Consider the following 18,616-nt stretch of genomic DNA (forward strand, 5'->3'; position numbering starts at 1 on the left):
TCTCTAAGCGGTTTACAGAGAGTCAGCATATTGCCCCCAACAATCTGGGTCCTCATTTTACCCACCTCGGAAGGATGGAAGGCTGAGTCAACCCTGAGCCGGTGAGATTTGAACCGCTGACCTGCTGATCTAGCAGTAGCCTGCAGTGCTGCATTTTAACCACTGCGCCACCTTGGCTCTTTAGGAATTCAATTTAGGAATTGAATAAGACATGAGGGATTACCTCATAGTTCAGGAATGGGCACAGCTGGTCATTAGGTGTATGTGTGCAGAGGCCCTTTTAGCCACAGCTGTCACCTGCTGTTTGAGCGGGAGTTATGAATACAACTAGTTTACACGCTTGTCTTGAATAAGGAATTGCAACGTCACCCAAAATCAAAGATGGAAAATCCTCAGTCCTAGGGAGCCCAAATGTTCTCAGCCATTCTGTCTCGTCAGAATTGAGCCTGAATCAGCCTTCCAATCTAGGCTTGTAGAGGATTTTAGCAGAATCGCTTTGCACAAGATTTAGCGTAATGAGAAAAAGGGATTACCTTGAAGAGTAGGAAAAAGAGTTGCAACCAAGACTGGTCAGATAAAATAAACCTGAGTTTGGGCCAGAATTGTAATCTGAATAGGCCTTAGAAAAGACCCTCCTTAGTTCTCATGAAGATAAAGGCAGGAGGAAAATGCAAAATTACATTACTATATCATTGCAATAAAAGTAGTATTAACATTTAGGACCTCAACCAAATTGTCTGCCAGATCCCCAGGGAAAATTCCAAGCTTCCTTTTGAAACCAACCAGATAGATAAATCAGTTTTCTGGGGCAAACTAACCTGGCCACAGCCCCAATAAATAATTGCACATACAGATCAGTGGTGGGTTTCAAAAATTTTTGGAACCTCTTCTATAGGTGTGGCCTGCTTTCCGGGTCCACTGGTGGAACCTCTTCTAACCGGTTCGGTAGATTTGACAAACCGGTTCTACCGAATAGGTGCGAACTAGTAGGAACCCACCTCTGATACAGATTGACCCATTTTAATCAAATATCTTTTAATTCCTTCCTTCCTTCCTTCCTTCCTTCCTTCCTTCCATATATATATTGTATATCATTTCTTACTTCAATAGCTAACAGTATTTATTTATTTTGTATGGCATACATTTGTCAGGGAGATTTATACTTTATAGAATAGTCTTGACAGTCTAATTGCTAGTTTCTTTGGTTTCACGCCTGCACACTTATCCATGGTGTGCCACAGGAGGGAACTAGCTAGCAGCGTTCAGGTTGAGGACATCTTCTGGGCTTCTTTTGCCAATTTTACTTAGCATCCAAGCAGGTTCAGTGCCAGCTCCCATTCTCCTCGTGCAGCTAGCCTTACCCATATTGTGTGGTACACATTTATCTATTCTCAATAAGGCTTGATTGGGCAGGGCAGGAGCTAGAGGTAAGTGATAGGAGCTCACTCTCTTCTGCAGTGCTACCAGACCTCAAACCACCTGAGTGTCAAACTATTTCTTGAACCACTGAGCTAGGTAACAGTGTGATATGTTTTACGTATGAATCATTACTATGATTGAGCCATTAATTGCTGGCATATCCTGGATAGAAATGGAATGTCAAATTTCTCTTTGGTTTAAAGCCACCGGTTTGAGTATATTTTTCCAATACTGTATAAGCATGGATATCCAGTCTTTGGCATTTATGCTGGTAGATTACTTGCTCTTTCAAGTCTCTCATATCTCTTTCCACCTAAGTTGCTATGACATATGACTGTGCTTACTAACACTGGTGAACAATTATTGCCGGAAATGTTAAAAATAGAAGTTGTGTTCTTTAGTAGTTTAAAGACATTTCAGATTTCTGTTGCTCTTTTCAAGAAACACAAGTGAGAAATTACTGCAACAACTATGTTAATCACTTACAAGTTGCCAACTAAATGAAAAAGATTTAATAGTTTTTACTGAAGAATTAAATGTATGCCAACACTGCTGGTAAAAATATTTTGGTACTGGTTGTTTCAAAATTGGTACATGTAGTAATGAACTTTTCTCTCTATCTTCTTTTTTTCAGAGCAACATATTTAAAATATTATAAACATCTAGCTACAATAAGGAGAAAAATATAGCAGAAGTTGAATGAGGAATCTGTTGCTTCAGTAGCCTTTTTCTTCAAGAGTGGGTCTTTGAATGAGGATGACAATGGAAGAGATGAGGAATGAAGCAGAGACCACTTCTATGGTTTCCATGCCTCTTTATGCGGTTATGTATCCTGTCTTTAATGAGGTAATAGGTTCAATTTTATTTTCTTTGCATTAAGGTACTTGGAAAGCAAAGTTTTATTTAACTCAGCTACTACCTTGCTTATATTACAGTGGTGGGTTCTGGATCCCATTGCAACCGGTACAGGGCCGGGTGCCCACTATGTGTATGTGCACAGCGTGCGCATGCATACTCACCACCCACGATGCTCCGCCCAGCAGCTGGAGCGTCACGGACAGTGGGTACGCAGATGCCATACGCTCCGTGCGCATGCGCAAATGCCCCGATCGACTTAAATAGTAGTACGGAGACGGGCGGGCGGGTGGACAGTCTGGAGCACCGTATCAGAATGGTACTGGTGCTCCCAGCAGGCTTACCGCGGTGTACCGGTCATATCCCACTGCTGTTATATTAGTACTCATTTTCTCCTTATGAGTTTTGCTTCCTTTCTGTCCATATTTCTTGGCTTCATGACAGACTGCTTGGTTTGTTGGCATTTAATTCCATAATTCTGAGTATTATATTCTACATTTATAAACTCCCAAGATGCATTCCAGCATTATACAAGAGACTGGAATGTAGACTTCATTGTTTAATTAACATTTCAGATTAGGCAGACATGTTTTATAAGGTGGAAGATTTGTGCTTTTTGCAGCTACTGAGTTTTATATAAATGTTTTATATTAAACATCGCAGAGTCTATTTGTTTAGATGAAAAACAATAAATGTATTTAGACTTTCAACAAATGAAAACAAGATGGTCTTTCTTTGGTAATTTATCAAGAAAATAATTATATTTTCTGTATTCATAGAAACGGTGTCATTGTTACTCATTTATTTTGAAGGATTATCTTGATCCGACACTCTAAAATAATTTTTAAACACTATATTTTTGGCTTGTCATCTTCTCCCTCCATTCATGTTTGTTTTCCCTGACACCTATATCAGTAGTATATAGGCAGATTTCATAGAGCATCATCTGTTATACAAACATTTATCTGTTAAATGTTGTATCTATTTATATATTCTGAATGTGTGGATTTCATCTGTCCAGAATTCTCAAGAATAGTCATGCTGGTTGGGAATTGTAGTCCACACATCCTGAGTCACAAGTTGTGAAGAGTTGTTATGGCAGAACATGACAACAAAACCTTTTCAGATTTAAGACTATTTCACAGATTCATTTTATTGGGTATGATTATTTTCTGCTTATAAGAGGCTTGCAGTATTCTTGTCTGAAAGAACCAGCCCAGTGTGCCTGAGTTGCAAAAATCTTACCCAGCTCAACAAAAATCCTTAGAAATATTATCAGTAATGATAATGTACTTTAACCTCTTATTTATTTTGATATAACTGTGTATTTCTAATTTTTTCAGCTAGAACGAGTAAATCTATCAGCAGCTCAAACATTGAGAGCAGCTTTTATTAAGGTGAGAATAATATATATTTACTTATACAACACCAAAATATGAATATTTTATATTAAGATATACAAATTAAAATATTGTAAAATTCTGCAAAGTAGATTTAGTTACTAATTTACTAATTCTAACTTAAAATAACATTAACTGTTTGTCTGCTCTAAGTAAAACTTGTGTAGTCAGTCAGTTTATTTATATACCTTATTTTCCAGAAGTAGATATACTAAGAGTGGATAATAGCTTAATATTAAATTTAAAGAGTAAGCTGCAATTAAGATAATTAACTCATTGATTATGATTCATTTATGTTTATGAAACTTCAATGGGTATAATGCATGGAAATATGTAAGCTAACAATACTAACAACTTTAATGTTACATTTCACTAAAGATTTTCATTGAACTTAAACGTTAAGAGACCTTACACTTGGCATCCATGTTTATTTTAAGTTAAGATCAGGTAACAGAAAGATACGGTAAAGTATTATGAAGCCTTTTAAACATAAGAAAGATTCTCCTTTTCATCTAAGTCCTCTTGGTATTCTCATGGAACTTCTCTTGTTAGCAGTAAAGGTCTAGGAAAAAAACAGTGCAAAAAGTCCCCTCCCTTGGACATACATCAGCAGCAAAAGAGTGCTGAAGAGATCACAAAGCTCTTTTCACAGATGCTCTCAAGCACATACTTATCCAAAACTTGATGTTGTGGATGATTTGGTGGTTTTTGTAGCTCAGTATTAAAAGAAGGACATTTAAAGGCTTTTCACCTTCATGTTTCTCTTATGCTTCAGTGATGCAAGAGACAGCAACTACTTAGATGACTTGAGTTTCCTGCAATTAGCCAACTCATATTGCTAGATAGTATCTTGATATCCTTTACCAAGTCAGAAGTATGTTGGTTGAAGATAGAGTTTCTCTAATTTAATAACTAAGACAATTAAAATCATTTTAATTTGTCTTCTAAAGTTATCCTAAGAAAATCTTGGACCATAGTTCATTGTCATCGATTGTATGATTCAATTTTGGTACAGGCAGTCCCCGAATTAAGAATGTCCAATTTACAGATTTACAAACAGGCTGCCTATCGCTAAAAATGTTAGACTATATTCTCCTCCCTCGAGTCGATAAGTGAGTCTGTGAATGAACCTCTGATACACATTTTTATATACAGTCTGATTTTAGTAGTTTATAAAAACACTGTGACTTCAGAAGTTTGTCAGCTCAAGGAAGGAGAGAATGCCATCCACCATTTTTAGTAATTGCCAATTTGTTTGTAAGTATGAGTTCCAACTTAGATACAAATTCAATTTAAAGGGAGATTGAAGAATGCAACTTGTTCTTAACCTGGGGATTGCCTCTATTTCACAATCTTTTTAAGCCTGAAAAATGAGTACTCTAAAAACATTCTGAGATGTTTCTTTAAAAAAGAATAGGGAATTCTGGAAAAATGAGGTTTTGCAGCATTTTGGGACAATGCAATGTCTGATATCTTGCCTATTTATTATTTATCCAATTTATCTATCTAACTTGTGGGTAGTTTTTTAAAATTCTGATGTAGCTTGAAAAATAAGTGAAAACAGTGAAGATTACTGCCTTTCTTAATTTCATTTAGCTCATGTCATTAGGCACAGCTGTCTTACTCATAGTGTCATGTTGCTGTCACATGATGTTTCGTGACATTTTCCCCTTTGCGGACCTGGGGTGGGCATGGCCTTTGCATGACGCATCCGGCCTGCAGGCTGCCACTTTGACACCCTTGTTATAAGGGAACAAAGAAAAATGTTATATAAACTTTTTACAGATAGTCCTTGAATTATATGCATTCATCCCACAACTGTTCAAATTTACAATATTGCTGAATGGATAGTGCTTCTGACTACCCCTTGGAATACTAGCTATTGTATCATCCCCACAGTCATAGGATCAAAATTTGGGTGGTTGACAACCGACTCACATTTACAACTGATCCATAGTCCCATAGTCATTTCTCCTGCCCTGTTCAAACTGCCTCTGCTTCAGCTCTTCCTATGTGCCTATACATCCCCCATTTGTGCCCCTTTGACTGCCCTGCATTCCACAACCCTATTCCCGTTCCTGCTACCACCAGCTCACCTTCATCATCATTTTTCTCCCATTGCTGACCCAGGGGCTGGGTGAGGTTGCAGTCTCAGGATCTGCATGGTGAGCGAAGCAGGGGGGTGGAGCCCAAGAGAACTTGCTAGCCCGAATCAGGGAGGAGACTGGAGAAGCAAGAGGACCTCACTTAATGGCCACACAGTCCTCATTTAATGCCCTCAATGGTTGCCAGAACTCCCATTGCTTAGCAGTGCGATCATGTAACATTTTTCTTAACCACTTTGCCTAGCAACTGCATATCTGGCCCTACATATTAGAGTTGTAACCTGAGGACTATCTATTTCAGTTAATGTGAAAGATAGAAGAAAAAGGAATGATTCACAGAAATAAATACTGCAAAGAAATTAAAGAAAAGACTAACTGGGCCAAATTACAGGTGAAAATATTGATTTAGTTCAAGACTAAATGGTCTTTACTTTGGAGAAAAAAAATGACAGTGTAAAATCAATGTTTATGATATATTTCTACTCAGATGTCTTAAAAATTCATATTGTAACTTTCTCGGAAGCTGTTCTTTACTTTTCAATATGTCAGAAGAAATCTGAAATCTCTTCTTTGAAATACAGGCAGAAAGGGAAAACCCAGGTCTCACACAAGATATTATCATAAAAATTTTGGAGAAGAAAAGCATTGAAGTTAATTTTACTGAATCTCTTTTGCGCATGGCAGCGGATGATGTAGAAGGTATTTCCTATCAATGGCTGTTTCCTCATTCGGTTTAGATGGGTTTATTTTTTTTAAAAAAAATGTTATTTCTGTTTTGTTCATAATCACAGCTGAATTTCCAGATTGTCAATTCAGTCATTTAAATAAATTTAAATAACATGTATTGTTATATATTGTAAATTATATATCCTTGCTCATATTTCTTTTGATAATTCTTGTAGCTTGGTGGTTCTGTGCTAGTCTTACTGTGTTTCCCCAAAAATAAGACCCTGTCTTATATATTTTTTGCCACCAAAAAAGGCACCAGTTCTTATTTTTGGAGGGGATGTCATCCACTGACTCACCTCACTTGCGCATGTTGCTCCCGGCCTCTTTTTCGCTATCGGAGGCCTTTAGGAAAGGCCTCTTCAGCCACTAACAGAGCTCCGTCTGGAGCTCTGTTAACGGCTACAGAGGCCATCAGGAATGCCTTGCCTGCTGCAGCAAAAGAAACGGGCCGAAGTGTGAGAGACCTGACTACAACTATCTGAAGGTAAGTAGTAGGGCAGCTCCACCACCACCCATCCCTATCCTTGTTTAATTTTTACCTGTGCACCGAGGAGTGGGCAGCACCTTAATTAGGGTTTATCTTGGGAGTGTGGCTTATATTGGGTGCATGTGTAAAAATCAAGCTAGGACTCACTTTCTGTGTACCATGTTTTTCAGAGTATAAGATGCACCTTTTTCCCCAAAAAATGAGGGTGAAAATTTGGTTTTGTCTTATATGCCAAATGTACTCCCCCCCCCCAAACACACACACCAGAGGCCAAAAACTTGAGGCATAGATGCAGCGATGGTCTGTGACAATCCCTGCCGCCTGGGACAGCTGATTGAGGGTATGTTGACAGTCGGATCCACCCTCCAATCAGCTGTGCTGAATCAGACTTCAATAAGTGCTGAAGCTGACTGGGCTGGTCAGAGTTGGCAGCAGCAATCACATTCAGAAAGCACACACAAGTTAGCAGGATTCAAAATAATAATAATATACAATACAATATCAAAAGCAGGTTTTCCAAGGTAGCAGTAAATATAAGCAAAACACAAACAGTTTCACTTTCAGTTCAACTAAGCAAGGCTCCTTCCTGTCTCCTTGTTGCTCATATGGCAAATACTGTTTCAGAGTCCAAATAGTCCTCATTGGCTGACTTAGTTGCTATGCCTATTCATTGGCTGACCTTGTTAACGTGTTCCAAGTGAGGAAGCTAGGCAGCTGAATACCATGGATGCTGGTAGGCAGAATTTTTCTTATTATTATTTTCCTCCCCAAAACTAAGGTGTATCTCATACTCCGAAAAATAGGCATAGGTCGTATTTTGGGGAAAACACCGTACTTGAGAGAGGGGGGGCAAAAGACATGACATTCTAACTTTTTTTAAAGGCCATCAAGTAGATAATAGCTTGGGGTAAGAGTTAAAGAGGTTGAATACAAAAAAATGGGTGGAAGAAATTTATGGGAATGGAACAAAATGTATGTTTAGCCAATTACCTATAGTTCCCACTACAGTCTTCTTTACTCAAACAAGATCCAACCTTCAGAATGTCAAGGAAGCTTTAGAAAGAAAAAGTTTAATCTCGTGCATTAGCTTTCGTGACTCTGAAATGACACTCATATTTGTGGAGTACTTGTCATAAGTTGTGCTTTAAGAAGGTTATTCTAAGTAGTTCAGTTTTGGCTGACATAATATTGAATTACATCATTAGAAATCAATAGTCTTTTCCTTACAAAGTAAGAGTTGGGATTAATTTAGTCTTCTTATTTGTTGCTTGTTTTAATTTTAACATGGTTGAGGATGTTGCCAACCTTTTAAGTTTAATTTATAACTTAGAAAGAGAAATTCATTTGTATTTTCTGCCTCCTCCACCCAGAGTACATGATTGAAAGGCCAGAGCCCGAATTCCAAGACCTCAATGAAAAGGCACGAGCACTTAAACAGATTCTCAGCAAGATTCCAGATGAGATCAATGACAGAGTGAGGTTTCTTCAGACAATCAAGTAAATACTAATCAAACTAAAAAGCTATTGTAAAATGTGACTTCTTCGACCAGCTGTGGCTCTATATTTATAGAAGAAATACATTTTTGGCTTGCACTATAATTCTGATCATTACCGATATTTTATAAAATTGCTGTTTTCGTTTCATGGAATTTTTGCTTCAAAATGAATCTTGCTTGCTTGCTATTGAATGGCCAAGCTGTGGGTTGGTTTTAGCTGCTGGAGTAATAACAGTGGATATTATAGCTATAGCAATTCTGTCAGTGATCCCTATTCTGTGCCTTTGTAGTTAAATCATTTTATTTCTAACAACATAATCCTGTGGCAATAATATTGCATCAGACCTGAAATCTTATAAGTCATCCTGGTGAATTGGCCCTCTTTTATAAGTTGCACTTTTCAGTTTTCTCTTACCTAAAATTGCAGTGCTTTTGGATCTTCTGAATTGCTCAGAAAAATTTAACATGCTCTGGATATTAAGTTGCCTATGCTTATTTGGGAGCTGTTTTCTTCCTTTTTGGAAGAAATTGAGATAATCTATCTTAAAATATTTTTCTTATCTACTTTGCTTGTTCTAATGACTGCTTATGGAGGTTTTTCATATGTCCAGTTGCTCCTTGATAATTTGAATAGATAGATCTTTTAGTACACAGAATGTATCCAGAATTGCCATCAAAAAAGATTTGTGTGGGTCTTCTTTCACATTTTGGATTGTATCACTGTCCATAGTTTATTGAGTTTTCAAAACCAAAAACCATGAAGCTGATGCTTAAAATAGCTATTCAATGCAGGGGCTCATAGTGTATAATTATGTAAAACCGACTGATTAATTTTAACGTAATTGCATTTGTAGAGTCAATTAATAGAAAATTTCTGATTCCTTTGTTCAAGATTGGTGGACAGCAAGACTACTAGAAAATAAAATTACGCATGTACTTTATCGTAGAGTAGGAATACATTTTTTCCTTATCTATAACATTTTAGCAAGCCATGATAATGGCCAGAAGATTAGAGACATGCTAGAAAAATGATGCTCTCATCTGGGTTTATCCAAAGTTGTAACAGGAAGGCTATTTTCTTTTCTTGGAGTTCATTTTTTTAGGATCCAACTCAATAAAAGGGAGATAGATGTCTGTGTGAGTTCATTGCTTCTTTATAACTCTGTGTGGAAAATTATAATGTAAAACACAGAATTTTATAGTGATTTCAGTTATTAGTAGCTCAGGTACCTCATTAGTGAGATTTTCATATTCCACATGCATTGCTATAGGAATTAAAAGGTCATTTTTTCAGTCCAGTAATGAGAACAATCCTGTTCAATGCAAGTTAACAGAGAATTATAAAATTAATTGTCTATTTGATTAGTTATATGGTTGTCCACTCACCAATGCAACTCAGAGGAACCAGCAAAAAAATTAAACCTACAATTGTTTCAACTGAAAACCTAAAGCATCGGCCAAAGACAGCTTATTCATTCAAATAATTGAATATATGGGTTTACCTAACCTCCTTGCCTAGTTCAGTGTTTTTCAACCTTTTTTGTGCAAAGGCACACTTTTTTCATGAAAAAAATCACGAGGCACACCACCATTAGAAAATGTTAAAATTTTTTAACTCTGTGCCTATATTGACTATATATAAAGTGTTTTTCCCACGGCACACCTTACACTATGTCACGGCACACTAGTGTGCCACGGCACAGTGGTTGAAAAACACTGGCCTAGTTATTGAGATTAGAGTCAAATCTATATAAATTTGAATTGTTCATAAGGTTATTTTGATACAAATATCTTCCATAAAGTCTTCTCTGTCATATAATAATACATTGAGAGATTTGTCTTACCAATTGTGGAACAAAATGCAAATGTTTACTGATTGGAGCAAAGTGCTCATGTATATATTGCTGGGGACTCAGAGCTTTCCTTTCCTGGATCAGTTTGAAAAATCCATGGGGAAATATTAGTTTTAATTTCCTCACACATAAAACAGAGATACTGATATTAATACAGACATGTCCCAAAAGGATCACCAGTCCCTTTTGGAGGATGATCAGCAAATAAAGGGTTAGGCAGATGACAGCTGACAATTGACACACCCCTGAGACCCAAAATACAAGAAATCATGGTGGTGATTTTTTTCCAAACTCTGATTTCAACTTAGCAGTGGGTCTTGGATTCCAAAATATTTTTTTAAGTTAATATTATAAATTGAGTTTTATCCTCTCTGTAGATTAAAATGCATTTTTTTCTCTTAAATGATTTTTCTCTCTTACTCCCACACAGAGTGGTTTGGTTTCATTATATTGTAAGCTTAAAATCTCGATAAGATTGTATCCATTAACCTTAGGACCAAAGATAGTTGCCATTTAATTATTTCAGGAATATATACTATGGACAGGTTATTTTTCCAGTTAGTATAGCTTTAATTAAATAACATTTACTTTTATTTAAATAAAGATGGATGGGACAAGATTTTAGCCTCAATTCATAAGAACAGTACTTTCAAGATAGTTCAAAATAGATCAGAGCAATCTTTCTTTATTCTGTGTAAAATATCAAAAGTCAAATCTATACAATTTATAACTATACATATTGAAAATTGTTCCAGGGAAAGACTTTTGATTGTAAAGGTAAGCCAAGGCTCCTGCTGCTTCAGAGTATTGTTCTGTAATTTCCAGATGCTAGTTTTCCACGTATAAAGAATGCATTAAATGTAATTTAGATTTTGAAGTGCCATATAATTTAATTAGCTCTTGTTGTTTCATCTTGCTGTGCATATCTAAAACTCACTATATATGACAGGAAATCTTTTAGAAATAAATTTCAAACATAATTTTGAAAGTGATTAAAATTCTGCAGCTTCACTTTAAAAATTGCAATTATATTTTCATTACCAAACAGGGACATTGCCAGTGCAATAAAGGAACTTCTCGATACAGTAAATAATGTCTTCAAGAAATACCAATATCAGAACCGGAGGGTATGTAAATTAATTTCTACTATAGTGCCTCATCAGAAATATAATTAAGCACAAGCATTACAAATATACACAGCTTCATGTTCAGATAATATGAAATGTAAACATAATTTTTCAACTAATACAAACTGGCAAATAAAAAGACAATCAGGATGATGAATAGAGATTTTTCAGTCTATGTGGATTTTTAATCAATAATGACTGCTTTAAGGTTTAATATAATTTTTATTGTTTGTAGAATTAATATTTTCCAAACATTAAGCAAATGTCGCTTGTAGAAGAACATTTTCATCATTGAAATAGTGAATTTTGTCACTTCCAACATTTACTGTATACCGTTCTCGTCTTATTTTGTGTTCATTGGCTAAAACAATGATTGAGAAAAATGAAAATTTTAATTACTATTTACATAAACTTTTTCAGGCACTTGAACACCAAAAGAAAGAATTTGTAAAATACTCCAAAAGTTTCAGTGACACTTTGAAAACTTATTTTAAAGATGGAAAGTAAGTATATATTTCTTTTTTAATTGACTTAATGACTATTTTTTCTTTTTGTGTTAATAATTTGTAGTCCAAGGAACATACTTTGCAATAATCTTAACATCTTAATTGCTCCCATCAGTTCCAATTTAGCAAAGAATGAAAAAAATTGGCCAGATTGGAACATTTGCTTTTTAAACTTAGTCATCAATGAGTCTACTTAATTTTTAATTCTCCTTGGGAAACTTACAGCATCACTGTTCTAATAGTAATTATGTCTTCCTTTTCATCCTTGCTAAAAACACTTAACAGGGAACATATTCCCATGGGGACCCCTAACAGATGGGGCGGAGTGGGTGGTCAGAAGAGATTTGCACTAAAGTGGGCATGGATATCTATTGTCTAAAGATGTTTCTTGTTCTTTTCAACACCCTGTTTTTGTCATATCTCTCTGATACCTTTCATTCTCTTTTCCTGCAAGGAAACAACATACATCACATACTAGAGGCTGGAAATAACCTCTTACAGAGGGCTTTGGAAGCAGACTAAAATTTCATGAAATTAGACAAAAGACCCCATGTCGATATATAGAATAACACCTTGTTCATTCTGTCATAACATAAAATCTATGGAATTTTCAAAATGGGAAATGTCACAAAAGCATCAAGCCTCTGACTCAGCTATCAATTATTTCATATTTATGATTGCTGTGACAAAAGATTTTTAGCAATCTAATAAAAGGGGGGGGGGAAATAATGGGAATTGTTTCCTTTCTAGAAACAAGATTTTTACATATCAAAATGAATGACAAATTTCTGTGGTTATAAAGTCGAGATTCTCTAGTTGATATAAATTTCTTGTGAAGGAATATACAACTCTTTGTATCCAAAACCTGGAGAAAAAGTGTTTCAGAGTGAATGTGCATGCATCTCTTGGCACATCCTTAAAGGAGTTGTTACTTTTCCTGGGCTTTCAAGAGTCACCAAGAGGTGTGACATTACCCCTCCCCCCCTTTTTACCTTCCAATTGAAAGCACTTCACATTTTTAGACAAGTCTGTGATTTTCTTGAGAATAATGTAGAGTTTGCTATTGTTTTCTCCTAGCGATTTTTTTAAAATGGCTCAGTCTAACCTCTAGTCCTAGACTTATGTTCCCTGAGGTCTCTAGTAGTGCACTCTGACCCTGTGTTATTTTTATGAGAATAGAGGAAGTTGGCTACATGCTTGCTGCCTCCTACTGACTACAAGCTAAGTGGGATTTCCACAACAGAAAAATAATTTATTTTCAAAGGCTGATAAACGGGAGAACCACCACTCGCATCCGACAGCTGTTGCTTAGATACAGAGTCACTGCATGCTTCTGAATAACAATTGTTGGAGGAAAAATCTGGAGGGGAAGATTGTTATATTTTGTCTCTTTTTCCAGATTTCATAGAATCATCTGATTGTCCATAATTGGTTACAGGATATTGGGCTCCCTTGACATGGTATATGTAGTAGCAGAATATTTGTCTGGTTTGTACATAAATATGACACCACCTGGAATTCCAGGACTGTTGGCAAATTAGAATTGTGGGGGAGGGGAACAGGGCAGTAGTAAATTGCTTCCAAGCAGTATGGTCCCAAGTTCTGTGTGAATATGGAAAGGGGAAGTATATATATAACAAAATCTATGAATAGTGCTTTGAAAGCAACAGAATAAAATCCATATTAGAAGCCACTAAAGAACAATTTTAATACTGTGTAGTGAGGAGGAAAAATCCCATCTGTTCTTTGACCTTGCTTGTGATTGTAGCTAGCCGAACAATGCTAATATTCCAAAAGTCTCCAGGTTTTTCCCCACTATTCCATATATTAGCATTTATAGTAAGACATTATTCTAAATTGTTAATATGTATCGAAGGAATTAACTTTGTTCACTCATCGATAAATATAAACAAAGAAAGTGAAGTAGGTTTGGGGGGGGGTGTTTTGTTTTCTGTTTGTTTGTTTGTTTTGTTTTTGTTTTAAATAGAATCATAGAGTTGGGAGAGAGTATTTAGTTCATTTAGTTATGAATTTCAGTTCAGAAATCAAAATTAAACATCCCAGATGAGTGGCTATCTAACCTCTACTTCAGGGGTATCAAACTCGATTTCATTGAGGGCGGCATCCAGGTTGTGTTTGACCTCGGGGCCAGAGTGGGCATGCCCATGGTGAGCATAGTCAGCTTGATGTGACTCGTGTTGGGGGCACCTATGGTGGCCTGAGCGCTCTGTCAGAGAAAACTGGCTCTTGAACTCCATTTTCAGCTGCAAGGGCCTACTGCAACCCTCTGCCAGTGGAAACAGAGCTCCGTTTTCACTGGCCAAGGCACCTTGGCCAGTCCTTCGCAGTTTCTAGGCAGCTCCATGGGCCAGCTCAAAGCACCCCATGGGCCAGATCCACCCCCCGGACCTTGTATTTGACACCCCTGCTCTACTTGGCAGAGTCATCTCTCTTTAGTTAGCTGAGTCCACTGTCAAAGTATTCTTAGTCTTAATATATAATTTAACTTCTTCTGACTTAAATAAGAACTAACAGACTAACACTCATCTTTCATGAATGCTAAAATGTTAAAAATATTCTTCTTCAAATTCTCTTCAATGGAGTTAAGATCTAATCCTTTGATCGTTGTTGTTGTTGTCTCTGCAATTGTTTCAACTGTTTACAAGTACAGATAATCCTCAATTTATGAACTTTATTTTTGCCAAAGACCACTCATTTGGGATAATGGGTTTGCCCTTAACAGCTACAGCATTTGCTTATCCACCACAGATTTACTTAAGGACCCCTGTGATTTGCTTCACAACCATTGCAAAAATGTTGGGTATCTTGACTTATGACATAAGTAATGACTTATGAGCAGAAATCCAGTCCAATTGCAGTCATAAGTCAATGACTACCACTATACTATTAGCCCAGTCTTAAAAGAGGAATCTGCTCACAGATGAATGGAGTAGACTATTATTCTCCAATACTTGGAAATGGATGCTGTCTAAAATAGCATTTGCTGTCTTCATAACAGCATGCATTGCTGATTCAGATGCAGTTACAACTACAGCACCAAAATATTTTCTCACAAGTGCTGTTACCAAGCTAGTATCTCCCCTCCTATATTTGTCCATTCAGTGTATATTTTCTGAGTTAAGAACTTCGCATTTATCTCTGTTAAATCCCATTCTATTGCATTCTACGCATTTCTACACCTATCAATATTGTTTTGAATTTTAGTTCTGTATTTTAGCTGTCCCAGTTTTGTATCATATATAAATTTGATAGGCATTTCTACTTCTTCACTGAAATCCTTAATAAAAATATTAAGGGCCACATTTGATCTTTATGACACACCACTTGATATCACAGTCCAATTTGTTGCAAAAACAAGGATGAGCATTTCTTATTATCATTTTCTTAATCTACTTAATTATTATACTGTCTAACCCACACTTAGGTAACATGTTGTGGGGTGCTCTTATTAAATGTTTTGGTCATGTTATGTTTATAACAAACTGTTAAGAAATTTACCTAATTAACCAAAAAAATGTTTCATTGTTGAGAAATAATTTCTAACAATTATTGGGTTGTTTTTTTTAAGAATACCTATGATTTGTTTCAGGATTTCTACAGTTATTGACATCAGAATAATGGTTCTATATCTTGCTGGATTTTCCTTTTCACCTTTTTTGAAAGTAGTAGTGAGTAATTAGGGATCAAAAGGTGCTTTATTTTTCTATAGGATTTTTGAAACATCATACTTGAATTCAGAAAGAGGTCCCTAAATAAAACAGGATGTAATTAATTTCTTCCTAGATATTTATTTGGAAACAACTAAACACAACTTTTCTTTGTTACTTAACAGCATTTTACCTTCGCTGGGCAGCTGCTCTATTGATTTTTTTTCTTTTATTTTGAACATATTTAAAGAAGCCATTTTTTGTGTTATTTTTAGTAGCTTTGTACCTTTTACCTTAATCTCAGTTAATTCTGAGTTTTTGATTTCCTGTATGTAGTTTATAGCTGTGCCCGCTGTATAGTTCTGAGTCAATTGTACTTTTCCTTTTTTTATGATGTACATCTCTTTCCAGATAGATTTTAAAATCAATACCCTAATCTGGCTTTTTCCTTGTGTTAATTTCATTCTAATATCAATATAACTGTTCAGAGTTCTGCCTTTAGGCCATCAGACTTTATTTCTATGTTATTTATCAACTTTTAATTTCTGCCATTAGTTTTTCCAGTGAAGGTAATCTTATTCAAAATGTGTTATGAAAAACCTTTTGGGATCTAACTTATTTGGATTTGTATAAATGTTATAATTGTCTATAATGCTTCTTTTGACTGAAAAGGTAATATAAACATCAAGCTGATGCCTCAAATGTCTCCTATCCAGCCCCTACAAAACCTTGCTACAATTGTTACTGATTTGTTACAATTATCAAACTCTGTCCTAACATTATAATCCTTAATGTAACAGATGAGGCAAATGATTAAAAAGTGGTGGAGTAATCATCTTCACTATAGCTGATAAATTTCTTTCAAGTGTATGTTCCTCATCAGCCCAGAAAACATGAGCATTTTCAGCCAATATTGCACAAATTTCACCAACTTATGGTACAAGATTCTGGGTTTTTTATTATTATTATTTTCATGATCTGGAAATAATATTTTCTGATAAACGTATGTGTGGATTCCTTTTCTGATTTGTCTACGTTCCTCACTGAACGTTTGTAAAGCAGTGATGTGGATGGATGTTTTTACCAGATTGCAAGGTTCTGGAATAACTAGCTTTTATTAACGAGGGGGAATTCACATCTAAATCCATATGCTATTTTGCATAACTAGAATCTCTTTAGCAGAAACTCAATTAATTTACAAGTAAATGGTATTTATCAATAGAAAAGAATTTTTTAGTTTTAAGATTAAATTGTGGGGTCCTTGAGCAATCTGAGCTCAGAAGGATGATGTTATCTAGCTGGGTAATGAAATGTCTGCAAGAAAGCAACAAGTTCAGAGAGCACCAAGGATCCCACAGGATAGACTTGTATTCAGAAACAATGCCCATTGAATTCATTGACCCGGGTAAGTAAGTATAGGATTGCAATGCAGTAATTTGGTTCTTTAACTACAACATTTAATTTTGTATTGTGATTTAGCTGTTAGGGTTTAATAAAGAATTCAGTATTTTATCTCATTTAAGAAAAGACCTCTAATTATTTTCAGAGTTAGAGTATTAAAATATCCTTCAACCAGAATTTCATATTGTTGAACTTCCTTTGTGAATTACTGTTGCAAATTTAAATACTGCACTCCAATAAGAGTGTATAGGATTTCATTGTAAAAATTAACTATATTCAATATGATGGCTTTCTATTTTGTATAAGCTTATCTTGTTGCTAAAATATATCTTCTTTCTCTTTTTCTTTCCAATAGGGCAATAAATGTGTTCATAAGTGCCAACCGACTAATTCATCAAACTAATTTGATACTCCAGACCTTCAAAACTGTGGCCTGAAAAAAAAAACTGTATATGTTGAGAGCTGTACTTTTCAATGACGGATAGGATACCTTTATATGTAAACTTTAAAGTTTTGACTGTGTAAATTATCAATCCCAATTGAAGGGACTTAATACAGGATTTTGAATGGGATTTATTGCCATCTTACACCATATTTTTGTAAAAACATAGCTTAATCATAATCACACAATGAAGATTTTGCATCACTTTTTTGCTATTATCATTCTTTTCAGAATTATAAGCCAAAACAATTTACGCCTTAATGTGTCATTATGTAACATTCCTTATAAGAACTGTAAATATTTGGTGTTCTGTTTCTGACATTTTAACTTGAAAGCGAAAAACTGCAACAGAATTATGTATTTAACAATATTGGTGGCAAATATTCAATAAATAGTTTACATCTGTTTATCTCTATAATTTTATCCCATAATGATGTCCTTGAAGCTAAAATCAGCGGGGAGATGTACATACATCTTCAGAGTTCATACAAAGAATGATGTCCTTTTAAGAAGATCGAATCTTAGACAACTTCTTCAAAGTTTCCTGCACAGAAATCCACTCTTAACTACTGAGTCTTTTCCTCAAAGCTTGATTTTTTTTTTCAAATTATTTTTAGAGTAAATTATTATATTACCAAAGAACTCATCATTAGAGGTGGCATGAACGACAGGACCTCTTTGGGGAGTGATAGTAGGTGTGCAGTTGTCAATTTTATATATATATTATACGCAGCATCACTGTTAGTAAATTTGATACCTAGTGCCAGGGTATGGGGTATGTTTGTTTCGCCTATACAACCAGAATTGGAAGAATGTGATGTATTTCTGAACTATTCACAATCAGCAAAGCCTCCATTAGCTAACATGACCTTGGTGTACTAATTTAGCTACACTGAAAATTAAGAAATTACTTTTGCTGATGTAAATATTCTGGTGGGAATATCTCTAGCGTTTGGCAGTATAACAAAAGTGAAGTTTGCACAAAGGAGTTTGGCATTTAATTTTGATAACAAAAACCAATGAAGGAAAGAGAGGCGAAGATAACATGCAGGTTACCCATATCGCTGTGCTAGAAATTATATTTAATAAAGTACTGCAGTTATATCAATGCAAGAGATCAAGTCTACT

The 18,616-nt window shown here is 35.5% G+C and overlaps 1 protein-coding gene across 3 annotated transcripts in view; it reads left to right on the forward strand.

Annotated features, from left to right (window-relative positions):
- The window catches only part of PDCD10 (programmed cell death 10), a 36,844-nt gene extending 18,938 nt beyond the window's left edge, over positions 1-17,906 (forward strand). For 2 of the 3 annotated variants that reach the window (XM_087725295.1, XM_087725294.1), the window contains 7 exons: positions 2,054-2,265; positions 3,618-3,671; positions 6,361-6,478; positions 8,366-8,492; positions 11,393-11,471; positions 11,892-11,974; positions 17,402-17,906. In XM_087725295.1, the coding sequence (XP_087581421.1) occupies positions 2,170-2,265; positions 3,618-3,671; positions 6,361-6,478; positions 8,366-8,492; positions 11,393-11,471; positions 11,892-11,974; positions 17,402-17,483 (639 nt within the window). In that variant the 5' untranslated portion in view covers positions 2,054-2,169 and the 3' untranslated portion in view covers positions 17,484-17,906. Of the gene's footprint in view, positions 1-2,053; positions 2,266-3,617; positions 3,672-6,080; positions 6,171-6,360; positions 6,479-8,365; positions 8,493-11,392; positions 11,472-11,891; positions 11,975-17,401 lie in introns of those variants that run through there. The other variant, XM_087725296.1, reaches the window with a different exon arrangement.
- The last annotated feature ends 710 nt before the right edge of the window (positions 17,907-18,616 follow it).

Source organism: Thamnophis sirtalis, unplaced genomic scaffold (assembly GCF_051295495.1).
Source record: "Thamnophis sirtalis isolate CommonGarterSnake01/CBP01778 unplaced genomic scaffold, rThaSir2_p1.2 scaffold_11, whole genome shotgun sequence".
In the NCBI taxonomy this organism is placed as follows: Eukaryota; Metazoa; Chordata; class Lepidosauria; order Squamata; family Natricidae; genus Thamnophis; species Thamnophis sirtalis.